The sequence below is a fragment of the Larimichthys crocea genome, chromosome XXIV (genome assembly GCF_000972845.2).
Source record: "Larimichthys crocea isolate SSNF chromosome XXIV, L_crocea_2.0, whole genome shotgun sequence".
In the NCBI taxonomy this organism is placed as follows: domain Eukaryota; kingdom Metazoa; phylum Chordata; class Actinopteri; family Sciaenidae; genus Larimichthys; species Larimichthys crocea.
Genome location: NC_040034.1, coordinates 17,492,905 through 17,510,370, shown reverse-complemented (window position 1 = coordinate 17,510,370; position 17,466 = coordinate 17,492,905). Strand labels below are relative to the sequence as shown.

Below are 17,466 nucleotides of genomic sequence, written 5' to 3'. Positions count from 1 at the left end.
AAAACGGAAGAAGCCCAAGAAGAGAATTATTGTGAATATAATAATAATAATAATATAATAATAATTTCAGACCACGCCAGGGAGGATGTACTCAATAAAACAACACAGTTTAGTGTATCCCATGAGACAGCAACTGTTTATTTTAGGGCATTATCTTTATTTAAAACATGCAATAAACTCACTAACATGCCTGTTCATGCATAAATCGAATCTAAATTGAAGTCATTGGATCTAATCCAACATTTCCTTCCATCTTGTTGTTGCTTTTTTTATAACACAAAATAATAATAATAATAATAATAATAATAATGTTGAAGTTGTTTTAGGAGTTAGATACATCACACGGCAGTGAAATGACGCCCTCGGTCATCAGTCACTGTTCTGTTGATATAGAACAATGATAAGTCTGATATTTAATTTAAAATAAATGAAATAACTTCAAGTGTGTAATGCGCGTGCGCGCGTGCGAGAGACTCATCACGCGCACCACACATACTGTTTGTCTCTCTCGCGCTCTCATCAAACCTGCGCGCGCCTCTCTCTCTCCCTCTCTCTCTCTCTCTCTCTCCCTCGCGCACTTCAAAGCTTCACTTGAAAGTGAGCTCGAGACAAGAGTTGTTGTTCTTTCCGCCCGCTGGTGCCACGCGCCGAGCATCATCGTCATCATCATGCCTCGAGGATTCTTGGTGAAGAGACACCGGCGATGTTCGGCCTCTTACCGGTCACGAAATAACGTAAATAACTCAGCTGTGACATATGACGGTGACCGGAACAACGGCGATAACTCCGAAGTGACAAAACCGGAGGAAGTGACCGACTCCGACGTGTTGACCGTGTTCCCGTTTGAAAGGCAGGATGGAGTGTTCCCGGTGTTCCGCGAGGACTCCACCGGTGTCAGAGAGGCTTGGAGCCCGCACGTGGAGTCCGCGCTGGAGGCGGAGGCGGACCGACGCGCGCAGTTACCGGAGACCGAGGAGCAGGTGAACGAGGTGGACGTTTTAACACCGGACTGTGATTTCTCCTACTTCTTCCCGCCTCCTCCGCCACCTCCACGCGACTTAGCGGAGTCTTGCAGTCCCGTTAAACCGGTCGGCACGAGACTCCTGGAGCAGCACGAGGAAGCGGAGAAGCAGCCGTTGTTCCCGGGCAGGTGCCTGACATCCTCCCCGGTGTCAGAGTTACCGGAGCTGCCGTTCCTGGTGAGCTCCACGCCCACGTCGGTGTCCGCTTCAATAGAGAGGCTCCTCTCGAGCGGCGGCCGCCACGCGCCGTCCTACGGTCACGGTGACCCCAGCATGGGTCACGTGCACTTGTTCCCGCCACTGACACTGATGAACCAGGAGCATCACGCGGCGAGGAAACGCTCGTACCTCGAACCGGATCAACCGTTGAACGGAAACAGACACAACAAACAGTCCGCGAGCCACGCGCCGAAGAAACCCAAAGTGAACCGGAAGCTCAACTTCGAGGATGAGGTCACGACCTCTCCGGTTCTCGGTCTGCGGATCAAGAAGGAGAGCCCCGAGCTGAGGAGACACCGGGAGAAGTCGTCTGCTCACACCGGGAATCAGCCGCTGGGGGAGTTCATCTGTCAGCTCTGTAAGGAGGAGTACCCGGACCCGTTCTCCCTCGCGCAGCACAAGTGCTCCCGCATAGTGCGCGTGGAGTACCGCTGTCCCGAGTGCGACAAAGTCTTCAGCTGTCCCGCCAACTTGGCGTCCCACCGCCGCTGGCACAAACCCCGTCCGGTGAACAACCAAGCGGGAGAGACACCGAGCAACAAGAGCCAGCCGTTAAAGGAGGCGCGAGGGCTCGTCCAGCAGCACGAGAGGCAGCCGGTGGAGACGGAGGGCAAAGAGAACGAGCTGCTCCGCGTGAACAGCAATCAGCACCACGCGGCGCTGGACAGTTCCCGCCTCAGGCGCGAGCCTTCCTTGCTGCTGCTCCACGGTCGCTCGAGAGACAGCGCGGACACCGACAGCCTCGCGCCTCCCCGCTACGACACCTCGCCTCATTACCGGAACCCGGTTGAAAACTGTCTGGACCTGCAGCAACAGGTGAGAGCGGCGGACAGCCCGCCCTCGAGCCTCCTTCTGCTCAACGGTAACCCGGACGAGCGCGCGGAGCTGCCCCAGCAGCAGCCGTCGACGTCACTCCCGCACCCCCAGTTTGTGCAGTCGTTACCGGAGGAGGAGGTGTACGAGTGCCGGTACTGCGGGAAGAAATTTCGCCGGCAGGCTTACCTGAAGAAACACCTGGCCGCGCACGAGATGGCAGCTCGAGCGTCTCCGCCCCCGTCACCTTACGGACAGGCGCGCGAGAGCGGCGGCGGCGGCGGCGGTCAGAGTCAGGTTTTCCTGTGTCACCTGTGCGGCGCGCGCTTCCCGTCGGTTGAAATCAGAGACAAGCACCGTCTGTGGCACGCGATGAGGAACGAGTTACTGGCGGGAGCGCTGGGAGGAGGACTCAGACCAGATGTGTACCACGCGCAAGGAGAGGACAACGGCACGAGGGAGCGCGAGCAGCAACAGCAGCAGCAGCAGCAGCAGATCTTCACGTGCAAACACTGTCCGTCCACATTCTTCAGCTCCCCGGGGCTCGCGAGACACATCAACAAGTCTCATCCCACCGAGAACCGTCAGGTGATGCTGCTGCAGATGACCGTGCGGCCGTAAAACACGCACGGCACGCAGACGTTAGTTAAGGAAACTGAAGAGGAGTCTCTGCGGGGAAGAGGAGTCTCTGCGGGGAAGAGGAGTCTCTGCGGGGAACAGAGCAACTGTTTCATTCACATTATTTCACCCAACGCTTCTACTGTAAGTTAGTATCGAGGCCCGTGTGGTTCAGTTCATTACTGTGGTGTATCACCGTGCCTTCGGTCAGTGAAGCATCCTGAAGCTGTCTCACAATGATGTACTGACACGAGAACGATGCAGACGATGTCCACGATCATGAAAACAAAAACAAAACGTCAAACAAACATAAGAAAAACGTTAAAACAACTTTAGAATAACAAGCCGAACTGTCCGTGGTGCTGAAAACAAACAAAGCCCTGTCCATGGTACTGAACCCGCATCTTTCCACAGGTGGTTTAACGCTGGTCAAAGCAGGACTGTAGTGCTACAATAAAGAGTGAAGCTGTCTTTTTTTTTTTGTTTAATCAACAAAGGAGCATTTTAATCCGGAGGCAAAGTAAACTGCTTTTGTTGAAATCCTACACTGTAAAACAACGTCTGTAGACTTTACAGTGAAAAACTGCCATGAAATATGCCATAAAGTATTATCATATTTCAAAACTTTTATTTAAATGCCATTTAAAGGGAGTTTATACAGATTAAAGTATTATTTTATATTAGAGACTGTTACTGTACAGTAAAACATCGTATCTGAATATTTAATGGGATATTTTATGGCCATTATTTGGCAGTTTTTCACTGTAAAAAATCTAAAAGGCATTAAAATATGAATAAAACACAAACCTTAAATGTGGAATCAACAGTATTAATATCCTTTTACTGTAATATTAGAAAAGGTTATACCGTATTTGTTATGGCAAACTTCTGGCAAACACAGCTGCCAGTTTTTTGTTTTTACCATAAATACAACTGTTTTGTTTTTACAGGAAACCACTCTCAATATCTCTGTATGTTTCTTTTATGTAATAATATTTAGTCAACACAGGATACAGGCAGAAGTCAGACATTATTACATAATGTATTTCTTTACCTACAGTGGCACAGAGGATGAAACTTGACATTAAATCACAGGAGCTCACCACATACTCCAGAAACTGAAGTTAGACCATTATGATCAGAGAAAGACTGAAGTAACGGGTGACACAGTTCTCCCTACATGTGACATTTAAAGTCATGGTCAGACGTACTTCTGTGGCAAAAGTAATCCGATTATACTGAAGCTCAGGAGGAGTTCTAGTGTGTTACATTACGTATCGGTGTAATATGTAGTGACCTGTAATTACATTTAGAAAGTGACCTTCTTTACCCCTCAAGAACTGGAGACAGAATCAATGTCCTAACTCTATTTCATGTACAGTGAATATTTAAAACTTAAAAAATGAAGTAAAAAAATAATCACATAGACCATAATATGCCTTTTATAGTAAATGTGCCGGCAAACTTCTCAGCTATAAGATATTTTCATACAGAAATGGAACATTTAATGTTAGTACTGCTTGTCTTTATCGATTATAAATTACTGTTGAAATATTTGCTAAATGCCTTCATGATGCTAAAAAATGTAATTGTGGTTCTATGAAACCGACACAGTACTATTTTGATATGTTCAAAGTTGAATGTGAAATTTATTCTAAATTATTGTCAATAAATGTCAACACAGTATAACTGATGAGGATATCAACTTGTTTGCACACACACACACACACACACACACACACACACACACACACTATATGAACCGGTGCAGGAGTCAGTGGCATGAAATCATTTATTGTCCATCAATCGCTCAGTGTGTCCAAAAGAGACATTACATGTTTACATACTACACGTCTGACAGTAACATCGTTTGAGGAGTGAGTGTGTGTGTGTTTGTGTGTGTTGTGATACAGCTGTTACATGATCAACACATGCAGTTAGTACTGAACTGGTGTCATGCAGTATGTACAGTCAGTAGTTACATACATCAGCTTTGTCTGGACAACAGCTGAACCCGTATCCATCACAGCCTGCATGTTCAGGGCGTCCATCAACAGGCAGAGGGAGTCCAAATTTCTTTTCTAATTCACGGAGGGACGTTTCTGCGGTTAATATGGCTGAAGATAAACACCGTGTTTAAACCAAGATGGGGTCAAGACTATCCTTTCAGGTAGTTAGTCCTTAGGGTAGTTGATATGAATCTTCTATAATGCTTATGTAAGGTAACTTTACATTTTAGTTGCTCCTTATCAGTTCCTAAACTAAACAAGTGTGTATTTATGTTAGAGTTATAGGTCACTGAAACCCTCAGGAGTATTTTAAATCTGTAAAACAATAAGTGTTTCCCATCTTGACTACAGGATCTAAAAGCAGCATCATGTCTGCAGTAATCATGTGGCGTCACTGGTTTCGTAAACAGGGCGTTGCTATGCGGTGTCGATGGAGTTCAGGTTGTGTTTACAGGTCGTAACCAAGCTAATGGAGGCAGGCGGTGACTGGCAGGTGAGCTGTGGTCTATATACAGCATGTACACATCAGTCCCAGAGTGCAGTGGGGCTTTCTACATCACGTGCCTCAACCAATCCAATGGTGCTTCAACCTGAGCAACGATGACAGCAATAATTTAGAGGGACAAATCTCAGCTGACTTCAAATATTCACACACAAAACATGAATTTGACATTAACAAATTTCTAAAGGAACAATGTCAACCCCAATGGAGAGAGAAAAAAAAAGTTTTACAACCCTGTCCCCCCCTATGAAGAACTATGGCTGCAATAAAACATAAAAAATGAAACCGTAACAGAAAATACAGCTGTAAATACACTTAACTTCAAGCAGTGAAGCAAAACCTTTAACTCATGTCTATATTTTCAAATACAGATCTTTGCTTTATCTGGGATTAGGACATGGAAGAAGGAAATAATGATGTGTTGAGAAACAAGACGACATGGAAGTATTTAAATGATGTGAGCTGATTTGAAACCTTTTCAGTTTTATTTGAGTCGATCTGATCCGAGTGCTCAAATGACAGTGTTAAATACACGAAAAAGCATCTACTGTTTAGAGTTAAATTTTGTGATTACACGCGGATCCCCTCCATCCAGAACTGGAACAGGGGATGAGTCTCAATATAAGAGCAGAGTGGGAGTGTAAAAAAAAAAAAAGCATATTCAAAGTGATAATAAGATAACATCTCATTTCCTTCTCCTACCATCTTTGGCTCTACAGTATCCCTCTTTTGTTTTTCCACCTCCACTCAGATGGTGAAAATGAATGACCAATAACAATCGACAAATGAACCTGCCTTGAATAAAAGACCCTTGACCTTATTTAGCAACATGTCAAAGGATGAAAAATGAAGAAAAAAACATGACCTTAAATGTTTTTTCCTCGTTTCCATTTAATTCCCCCCCCAATCTGAATGTTGTGTTTGAGCTACCATGAAATAACGTTTAAAGTCCTGGAGAATGAAGTGCAAACTGGTTATGAAGAAAGAAAAATACATAAAATCTTGTAGTGTCAACCCATTTTAAGTGGATATGTAGTCTGAGGTTAAACCACAGTTTGGCTTTGGCAGCTATTCTCACATAACATTATATACAGAACAAGGCTCCTCACACTGTACACATTCTTATAGATATTCATATATCTACTATATATATATATATATTTTAAACTCATACATATATAGATATACACAGAATATATAATATATATATAAGGAACAAAGAGAAAAGCTGTAGTTGCATCAGATGACGGAGTGACACTGAACTTAAAAATACAGCAACATTCTTGCTCGTTTGGGTCAAAACATTTTACAACTTAAAAAAAAAAAAACAACAAAAATGAACAAAAAAACAAAACAAAGGAGGATAAATGCAATAAACATCAGTGCTTGTCCACATTTTACAGCATGAGCACAAAACAAACTTCATGTAACAAGTGCTTCCTCTTTGATCGATACATTTCTAGAAAGCCCGCCTTCATCTCTTTAACACTGTTTCTCACATGGCTTCACTCAAAGGAGTTTCAGTCCCGTAAGTTCAACTAAGGGGTTCAACTTTTTTTTTGGCTTGAGAGCGTTGCCACATCCACAATGATGTTGTATTTGTTAGCAAATAGATGAGCTTCTATTTACAGTATTTATTATGAGGACCGAACAGAAAGCGACTCCTGCCCTCTCATCTTTAGAGGCCTAATGCTGTGCTGAGAACAAAAATAGACTTTTATCTTGCTTTCTTCAAGCGACACTATCGGTGCAATCACTCTGAACTCATTCTTTTTTTTTTATATCAAAACTCCTGTTTCTGTCTGTACACACATGGACCGACTATAGTACAAATATACAGATTCTCCAACAGCGACGTTCAACAACACAGAGAGACGTCAGAGGCTCTGCTTTTGTTCTGCAGTTTGATCTCGGTGTATGATGTAGCACATTTCAGCTGTGCGGTTTCTAACATGGCACATTATGAACTAATACTGCACTGCTTAGGCTGCACTTGTTCTACTGTGGCAAAGATTAGCATGCTGCAGTTCAACTCGTTGTTTTTTTTTTTGACAGCAAAGCTAAGGATAAATTCAGCAGCTGTGAGCGCTTTCAAAATAAAGTTACAGTGTAATCTAGGTCCACAGAATACTATTACGTGTGTGTGACGAAATGTTCTGTACATAAACGGCCGAGGAGCCTGGGAACAACACCCATCGTTTATCCTGTTGGAAATGATTAAATCTTAATGTGTGTCAAGTTTAATTTCTTGTACTTTCAAGTACAACTGTAGACCAAATTTCCTCTGGATAATCATCTTTTGAGGACTGATTGCTCGATCGGATGTCAAGCGACACAAAGTAGGCCACGGTGTAAATAGAGAGCTTAAGTCTTATTGGCTGATCCAGAGGAGCGTCGCAGCTTCATGGACATGCGGCTCTTGCTAGTCCGAGGAGACATGGGGGACGCCGAGTCGCTCCCGGCCTCCCCAAGAGCCGGACTTTCTCCCCGAAGAATCTCTAGGCAGGAGCCTGGGGAGGAGGAGGAGGAAGAGGAGGGAGTGTGAAGGGAGGATGGGTCGAGGTGAGGGGGGACGGTGAGGAGGGTGGATGGTTGGGGGAGGCGGGGACAGAGGAGAGGAGGTAAATAAGAGGCGAAAAGGATGATGGGACAATAAGAAAATTACATTTCACCCCGTGATGTTCTACTGTACAAACTCCTGCAGTCACATAGGCACACAGACAACAGACAGACAGAGAACTAGAAAGACAGACAGTTTTTATTCCGTACCGGGTTCATTCCAGCCCCCTGAAACCACTAGACTGGACTGACACTTTATGTAACTGACCCTTTAAACTCATACGATGGAGAAACACGACACAACTAAAGTGGAAAAAGAAAAAAAGAAACATGCCACATGTTGTGTTTTCAGACTTGTTTCCCTGTGAGGCCCTCTGAGACGCTATGTGTCATTAAAAGCTATATAAATAAACTTGTCTCGACATCAAGTATTTAACACCTGCCATTTGCTATCTGCTGTCGAGGCAACACGTGCTTGGCAAGTATATGAGTTTAGTGATAACACAAAAGCAACACGCGCAGCTCTTTGTCTGCACGGCTGACGTCAGCTGATTCCCCCTGGAGCTCGACTCTCATTGGCCGTCTCTGGTCTCTGTTCAGCAGTGTGGATGAGAAGCTCCATTCAGATTTGAGTTATAACATAGAAGTATTGTCAAAAAGACAAACATTACTGAATAAGACACTGTGGTGTCGCACGATGAGGTTACAAGTCATTTAAAGTTTGACGTGGCTGTACAGATCTTTTTAAGAGTGACAAAAACCTGACGTAACTTAACAGTTTACAAGTACAAATTAGGGCAGAGTTACCACAGAAGTAAATGTATTTTATTAGACTTTTTAAAAATTTGAATCATTTCTACAGTGGCTGCTGGGAAAGTAGACTACAAACTAGACTAAAAAACAAAACCTGGGTCTAAAAATTGAGTTCATAAGGATCTAAACTGAGTTTCTGTCTAAGCATACCATTCACAGCTAGCATGAAGGACCTTCTGCGTCAGACCCTTCCCCTTCACCCTGAGCAGGTTAAAGCTGTCTAGTGGTTTAGGGACCATTAAACACATGACACTATGCTCCTCTACAGGGGAGGAGGAGGAGAACAGGAGAAGAGAGGAGAACAGAGGAGAGGAGAGGAAGAAAGAGAAGGACGAGAGGAGAGGGGAAAAAAGGAGAGGAGGGAAGAACAGAGGAGAAGGAAATAAGGACAGAGGAGGGGTGAGGAGAGGGAGAAGAAGAAGACAGGAGATGGTAGGAGAGAAGGAGAAGAGGAGGAAAGGAGAAGAAAGGAGAGAAGAGGAGAGAAAAAGGAAGAGGAAAGAAGGACAGGAGATGGGAGGAGACAAGGGAAGGAAATGAGAGAAGAGGAAGAAAGGAGAGGAGGTATAAAAAGAGGAGGAGGATGAAGGAGCAGTTCAGGAGAGGTCAGAGGGATGGTCAGAGAAAAGAAAGAAAACAGTTAAAAATGAATAAAACGTGGAGAAACACAGTTCAATACAGGAAACACACAGAATGAGAAGGAAATAGCAGACATAAACACACACGTACACAACATTTACACAACATTTACACAACACGTATGATGACCGGGAACATGTGAACTACATTTTCATCATCCCCACCACTTATTTCAAACATATCGATACAAACAGCTGCAGTGAAGAAGAAAGAAAACGTGTTAGTTTAAAGTACATTCAGAAAATGCGTGTGGGCCTAAATTAGATACATTACCCATTTTAAAGCGTGTGTGTGTGTGTGTGTGTGTGTGTGCAAAGTGCTACAGTACTACATCATATCAAAACCAGGAAGAGAGGAGCATACAAAAGGTAAGAGGTCAAGTTTCACCAGGTCGGTGTGACATGGCAGGTTAACAGAGAGCGAGTGAACGCACAAAAGAGCAGAAATCTCACTTTGTTATAAAAAGGACGTCTCACTTTCATCAAGACACAGAGTGTAGTTTGGTATGAAGCAGATTTAAAGAATAAAAGTCACACTGTGTTAAATGGTTATTTCAGTCAGACTGTAAATAATCAGTTAGATTTAAAATAATCACGGCGATGGCAGCAGAGCAGATTTAAATCTGCTTGTGAGCCAGTTATTACAATCTAATGAAGAGCTGGGACGTAAACCTGATCAATACCACACCAAACTCCACCCAGACATGAGCTGAAAATGACATTTCCTTTGAAACAGTGTCAAACTATAAACACATGCTGAAGCTGTGGAAAACACAGAGGAGAACATTCTGAGAAAACACAACATGGTGGAGAAATCAGAGGAGAGCAAAGGTTAGGCTGAAATGTCAGTGGGAAGAGCCAATCAGAACGGGGCGTGTCAATCATGTGACCAGGCTTACCTTTTAGCTATAGGCAAGTGAGACATTACGATCTAAAGGAGGAGGGGGGACAAACAGAAAAAGGAAAAAACAAAAGAAACAAAAAGAAAAAAAAGGAACAAAAAAATAATTTAAAGAAAAAAAAATGAAAATAAAAACAGAAAGAGAGAAGAATGTTTGATCATTGTGCTGTTAAGGGAGGGGAACCTGTAAGTTAATATGGAGAGAGGGAGGGGAGAGAGAGACAGAGAGAAAAGAGAGAGAGAAAAAAGAGAGGAGAGAGAGAGGCAGAGAGAGAGGGAGAGAGAAAAAAAGAGAGGACAGAAAGAGAGAGAGAAAAGAGAGAAAGAGAGAGGGGAGAAAAAAGAGAGAGATAGAGGGAGAGAGAAAAGAGAGAAAAAAAGAGAGAGAGAAAAGAGAGAAAAAAAGAGAGGAAGAGAAGGAGAGAAAAAAGAGAGAAAAAGAGAGAGAGGTAGCGATAGAGGAGAGAGAGAAAGAGAGAGAAAGAGAGGGAAGAGAGAGAGAGAAGAGAGAGAGAGAAAAGAGAGAGAAAAGAGAGAGAAAGAGAGAGAGAGAGAGAGAGAGAGAGAGAGAGAGAGAGAGAGGTCTGTAGTGATTTAAAGGTTTATTTCAGAACACAGGATTAAACGTCCTGATTTTGTCCATCTGAACTGAACTTTGGACATTTTGGACACGACACACACATTAGGACTGACACATGAGGCAAACTGAGAAGTAGAGGTATTTAAACGAGCGTCTATAAGAAGCTCCATATTTTATTATTTCAATAACTTTTTGATCCTGTGTTCTGAAATAACATTTGGGGCTGAACAACACACTGAAAAAAGAGCAATAAACAACTTCTGACAGGGGGCTCAAGTACAACACGACACTGTGTTATTCAGCCTCAAAGCAGGTTGATTGCTATTGTACAATTATTGATATATTTGACACAACAGCTGGTAAGATGGAGAGCAGTTGGCAGAGAAAACATTAATAATTATACACATGTTACGACAAACACTCACAGTCACGCCTCTGCTTGACCAGTAAACAAAGTAAAACATCATGTGAACATTACATTAATGCACTAATGTGTGACTAATGTATGCTATATATATATATATATATATATATAATATATATATATATATAGTATATATTCTCTTTATTGAGTAAATGTGTGGCTCAGCAACAGTCAAATTATTATAAATAACTGCCATGTTGAATAATTTGATCATGTGTACGTAACCACGTAAGCAGACACATTACAGACAAAAATGATCAGTATCTGTCTAATAAACGTGACACATGTGAGAGTCATGCAGTAGAATACGACTCTCCCATGTGCACGTCTGGCATCTCTATGGCTGATCAGATGTCAGCTAATTCCTCAGAGATGCTCTGGAGACAGAAGAAGGCTGAGCACAGCTCTGGACAGAAAACAGGACTCATCAGATACAAGACTATGAATCAGACTGCGAGCTGCCAGTGTGTGTATATATATGTGTGTGTGTGTGTGTGTGTGTGTGTGTGTGTGTGTGTAATAAAACAGAGATGCTGGAGGGTTGATAGTTTACAATCCAGCAGGCATGACTGTAAAGTACTGAGTAGTAAGAAGGGAAAAGGCAGTAGTTAACTTGCCTTTGTTCTTCAACATTTCTTCAGTAAATTAACCATATTAATCTACATGGCCAAATCTAGGAAGAAATGTAGGCTGTGTAAGCTTTCTTGTCAGTATTCAGTAGTTCAGGACACACACACACACACACAAACCCACCAAGTATTCAACGTATCTTAATGTGTCTTGGCTCCACTTTTAAAAGGTTAACAAGCAGTTTGCAGGTTGCATTAGTCACCAGTTCCCTCAAAGCCAGAGGATTTGATTGTTTGTGTCTGGTTGCTGGATGCCGTGTAAAGAGCGATGGTTTATGTCCTACCTGTGTCAGACGGCAGGTGAGTGCAGGGAGCAGGGCTGTAGACTCGAGCTGCGTAATCCTCAAACGTGGTCGGCTCCTGGTGGTGCTGCACGATAGTTTCTAGGTATCGAGCTCGCTCCTCATAGCTGAGGTTAAAAGTCAAGGTCAAACGACAACAATGATGACGACAAAGGACACGGATACAAACAGAACATGAGGAGCAAAAAGATACAAAAAAATATTATGTGGTGGAAGAACCTAAACATTTGCCTGTGAAATAAAAAAAAAATGAGCAAAAATACAAGTCAGTCTCTTCCCTCAACTTGCTGAGCCTGCTGTTTAAATAGAAACGCACCAGGTACTTTTAGTCCTTTTCGTCTTACATGGCCTAAATCCACTTGCGCCATGCAGTTTAGATCATGTGCTATAGATCCTTTAAATATGGTCCTTGAAGCTACAGAGAGCCTGAAAGTGTCAAATAAACAGGATAGAGCAGGAAACAAAAAACAGAATAGAAAATAAGAATTGAGAAAGAAAGAAAACAGAACTGTAGCCAAACAAAAAGCACGTCTGTGAGAGATTATGAGACTGAAAAAACAAGAATAAAATACAATATGATGACAGCATAAAAGAGTGAACAGCAGCAACACAGGCCAATTAACTCCATAAACCCAGTTTCTCCTGTGAATCTACCGAGAATGCTGCGGCCAATAGAAAAAGAAGAAGGGGGGAAAAAAAAACCCAAAGGCCTTTTATCACTTGCTATTACAGCCTTCAGCAATGAATTCAAAGAGAGAGGCACATGGATTCAGCAGAGAGCAGAGTAAATGGAAACCAGGACTTCAACTGCCCATCTATTAGAGATAACCTCATTGATAGAATGACATTTACCCTCTCTTCCTTAGTCCTACTCATACATCCAACCATAATGACAGCCATATGCAGCCGTTCCAGTCTCCCAATGGTATTACCATTTGCTCAGTGAGCTCCAATAACCCAGGATTTTCAATGAGAGCGGAGTGTGTACGTGTGTGTGTCTGTGTTTGATAAGATTGGTTGTGAACAGGCACAATGTGTGTATGTAAGTGCATGTGTCCCTGTTTGAGTGTGTGTGATGGGATTAGGCCAATGAATCTTCAGAATGAAATCTGTGTGTTTCTACCTCAGTGTGTGTGTGTGTGCGTGTGTGTGTGTGTGTGTGTGTGTGTTGTGAATGGGTAAGCCATCTGTAATAGCGCCCATGGGTTTTCTATTGGGTTAGAGAGCTGGTCTATGGGCCTCAGAAGGAGAAAGATTCAGGTCTAATGGTAACTGATCCAGTTAGAGACAATGATAATAACAACAATATGGCTCCTTTAAAGTGGAGGGACAGACTGCACTGGCAGAATTAAAGAGAAAGGAGGAGGGTAGAGATGGAGGAAGAGGAGGAGGATGGGGGGGGGGTAGTGAGTGGAAAACCTGGCAAAGAAGAGAAGAAGAAACTTAAATAAACTTTGGACAGATGACGCAGTTTGTCTACCATTTTACTGAAATGAACCACACTTGATTTCACGGGAGCTTTTGAGGACTTTAAGAGCTAAAAATAGAAGTTATTGTTTCAAAAGTACTTTTCAAGCTTACGGACAAAAGCAAAGAAAACGGGGGACTACACAAGAGAAGGTGGGAGAAAAGGAGGGACGGTGGAGTGGATTAGAGGTGCAAAGAAAGCGAGGTGCTGAGGGAGGAAGAGAACTTGTAAAAAAGAAAAGACGGGAGAGCGGGAGGGAGAGGAGGAGGATGTGGTGGTGGTGGGGGAGATTAGCGAGGGTGAAAAGGAAGAAGGGTGAGAATCCAGCAGTGAGACACAGAGGAGGTGAGAGGGGGAGGACAGGAGGTGAGACGAGAGAGGAGGATATCCAAGTAACACGATGTGTATTGTGTTGTGTGTTTGTGAGCCGAGAGATGATGGCGGCCGCACACAGAGCGTCGAGCCAGCGTCTATCACTCCCCGAGTGTCTATGTGATCTCGCCGTTTGCCTTTTCCTGCCTCTCCCGCTCCCCTGCATCGCACTTGCCCCTGTGGTGAATGAACGTGTGGATGCAACGCAATTAGGAACACACAAACTATTACATATTCCTGCAAACAACACATAATTATCTGTAGATTGTGTTTAAATACTGTGCGCTCGTGCAAAGCAACAGCTAGGGGACAAGCAAAAACAAAACATCCGCAAGTTTTTATTCAATGCGCCGCCATACGCAAGGTCTTTTTCTGAGAAGGTGAAAGGGTTCAAAGAAAAGAAAGAAGTGTGCAGAAGTGTAGTGAAAGAGCAAGAACAAATAAATACACAGACATCGCACCACCGCTGAGATAAATGACAGGAACACTACTTTACTTTTCTTCACTTTTCCGCACTATTTTTCTTCTCCGTCTGCCTCCTTTATATAGCCCTCCCTCTTTCTTCCTCTCAGCGTGGGGTTCTGTCTGTGGCCTTATATCACAAACATACAAACTCCCCCCGCTGGAAAGAGGCAACGCCAGCGGAGAGACGGATGCACTCTCGATGCACATGAGCGGTCATATCACCTTCACATTTGGAAACACTTTTTCTGATTAGAGCTCGAGCTCAAGGGTGGAGTTAGGATGTCGCTGAACTGATAACAACGGGCCTTTTTCGCAGATCTTTGGACAAAATTGAAAAGTGTAGGTGTTAATAATAAAATGATTACTTTCTTTTTGCGCTCCTGGTGTTGTACATGCTGGGCTCACTGTCACCGTGAACGGAACAGTGTCATGGTTTAGGATTAGAAACACCTGTGCTTTTCCTACAAGTCCAAACGTTGCCCGTGGAAAAGGCTGATGATGGTAGCCGATGGAGTACAGTTTTTTTTTTATATAGCTGTAACACGTGCGACAAAACTAACAGGAGGCCGAGGGAACTGTCAGTCAGGCAGAGTCTGAAAACGAAGCCACAGGCTAATCACTCCAATTAATCACTCCATCCTCCTCCGTAGAAACTCAGTGAAGTAAAGCTAGGAATTATGTGAATTTAATGTAAATGCCACAGGCGCTATGATTAGTTTTTTCACATTTCGCATATTGAGATAAATTGGCAGGGTAAATGTAGTGCACTATACACTGACGTCATCAGGTACACCTGTACAATCCAATAGTCGAACTGGACTGCATTATTTTAAAAAAATAATCTTTAATTATGGCACTCTCAAACATTAGAAACATCACTCAATGAAGTGCAGTCCAGTCCAACACTACTGCAAACTACAATCTCAATAGTAAACATAATAGTTAAATTAATACCTCTCTGATAGAGTCAACAAAAAACATGATAAACGCCAATCAAACATTATTGTTGTATTGGATCCCAATGGATTGTACAAGTGTAACTAATGAAGAGGTCAGTTGGTGTATAAGGAGTGGCAGAGAGAAGAGGTCCAATCAGGACTATTGATGAATTGAACCTTCAGTTTTATTAGATGATGTACATCCTGTGATATTTCTATATTCATCAATTTACATGCAATCATATTGTCAGTCTTTGATCTTGGTGACTTCTAAAGGAATGTCTCCTGGTGATACCTGTCAACACCTGTGGTTACCTCCATTTGTCTTCATGGTCTCACATTTTTTTTCTCCTCATTAATTTGTGTGCTCTCTATTTCTGTCGGTCGGATCTGTGATGTAGGGAGTACGCAGATGTCAGCAGATATCCTTTTTACTCTGACTTTTGGAGTAACGTCAGTTTCATACCTTTATTCTATTAGGTCGATTAGGTTTTATGGTTTAATAGCTACCACATATTTGGAACCATGGAAACACTACTTGACATACAGCAGCAGTGTTTTCTTTCCTGTAGTTTGCTTAATTCTGTTCCTAATTTTAATCCTGTTTTGTATATTTGAATTTTGTGCGGCAACTCTGCATGAACTTACTATTTAAAACGTAGAACCCAGTGAGAGGTCAAAGAAAATACATTTGCATTCACACATCCCTGCCTTCATCCCTCCCTCCCTCTAAATGGCACTCATCACTATGAAATCTCCTGTAATTGACGGCTCTCTTATTAAGTCATTAGCAGAAAAATACCTCTCTTTCAGGTAAGGAAAAAAGAACGAAAGAGGAAAAAATTACAAGGGAGAAAGAGGGAAAAGGGCTGGTGAGGGAGAAAAGAGAGAAAACGGGGCAGAGAAAGGCAGAAAGCAGAAATATGAAGGAGAGACGAGGCCGGGGAAAAAAAAGGTCTTTTGTGTTGAGTCACAAACTCATTTTCTTGTGCATGGCTGAAAAGAGAGGAGAGAGTAACATGTTTGTGCCTTTCCCAGTTCTTTCTCTCCGTCTCTTTATCCATTTCAGCCCTTTTCTCTCCCTCTCTCTCTCTCTCTCCTGCAGCACGCTTCATTGTGGCGGTGTTCAACTCCTGCGATCACTTGAGACCGATGGAGACTGGCGGAGGAGAGGAGGCGAGGGGAGGAGAAAGGGAGCTTGTTAGTGCATTAGGAGCCGAGCCCACCGCTGGGATATGTGTGTGTGTGTGTGGCGATGTTTGTATAGAAGTGTGTGACTGTACACAGAATATGGTGTATATACCGCAAACATGTAGCTTAATGTATCAAACATACTGCAGGTGTTCAACTTAACTGATTTTTATGACGGTATTATAATAATTTAGTATCTTTCTCTAATTATTTTGAATTGGAAAACCACAATGTTATGCAATTGACATGAATATTTCAATATTTTTAAATAAATTATGTCATAGTCCTGTGAATGTGTGACAGTATATTTGTTAATTTCAACATTCTGGACTCTCAGTTTCTCATTACTTTATGAATTTACAACCCCTATCTGTTGCACTTGTCAGAACATAAAACATCTTTAAAACTTTTTATACACAAATATATTCATAAAAAAATCTATACTTTGTATATCTGTAACAGTTTCCACATCACCCAGTGCAACTGTGTTGCTCACTGATCCGTTTTGGAGCTCTACTGTATAGCAAAGATGAATAAACTACATAAGGCTCTGTGACTACTTATTTGGACGTCGGTATTCAATCATGACGAATACTTGTATTTTAGTAACCGGTTTTAGTCACACATCACTCATCTAACATGAGAGGTAGAATGGTGAGCAGGCCTAAAAGTTTGGAAACATCTCATGAACGCGCAGCTAACAATACAACAAGGTCGATGATCAGCCGTTAGCAGATTAAGAACAAGGAGAGAACAGAGAACCTCTCATCACCGCCTTTGCTTATGTTGGAAGAGTTTGGAGGTGCCACTGTGAGAGCAGAGGATGAGCCTGGCGACTGGAAACTGAAGGCTTCCGAGAGTTAATGGCGTCTGTTGAGCCCGATTACAAGTTACCAACACAGCGAACAACTACAAGAGTGGAGAAGACGTATGGAGGGAGGCGAATGTGTTGAAACTTAAGGTTGACGTGCGACATTCCAGACAAAATTAACTGTTAAGCTAT

At 42.8% G+C, this 17,466-nt stretch overlaps 2 protein-coding genes across 7 annotated transcripts in view; one reads left to right on the top strand and one right to left on the bottom strand.

The window, feature by feature from the left end:
* Positions 1 to 336: 336 nt before the first annotated feature.
* On the top strand, positions 337 to 3,153 carry insm2 (insulinoma-associated 2). The gene has a single exon (XM_019273610.2). The coding sequence runs from the start codon at positions 450 to 452 to the stop codon at positions 2,673 to 2,675; it is 2,226 nt and encodes a 741-aa protein (XP_019129155.2). The 5' UTR covers positions 337 to 449; the 3' UTR covers positions 2,676 to 3,153.
* A 1,293-nt stretch (positions 3,154 to 4,446) lies between these two features.
* ralgapa1 (Ral GTPase activating protein catalytic subunit alpha 1) overlaps positions 4,447 to 17,466 on the bottom strand; it is a 62,281-nt gene continuing 49,261 nt past the window's right edge. For 5 of the 6 annotated variants that reach the window (XM_027274575.1, XM_027274577.1, XM_027274579.1 and 2 more), the window contains 2 exons: positions 12,012 to 12,136; positions 4,447 to 7,693 (listed from right to left, as the gene is read on the bottom strand). In XM_027274575.1, coding sequence (XP_027130376.1) covers positions 7,548 to 7,693; positions 12,012 to 12,136 — 271 coding nt within the window. In that variant the 3' untranslated portion in view covers positions 4,447 to 7,547. Of the gene's footprint in view, positions 7,694 to 10,092; positions 10,125 to 12,011; positions 12,137 to 17,466 lie in introns of all 6 variants that reach the window. The other variant, XM_027274578.1, reaches the window with a different exon arrangement.

Coding starts and splice junctions, on each gene's coding strand:
- insm2 (XM_019273610.2), top strand. CDS start 450: ATGCGCGTGCGCGCGTGCGAGAGACTCATCACGCGCACCACACATACT.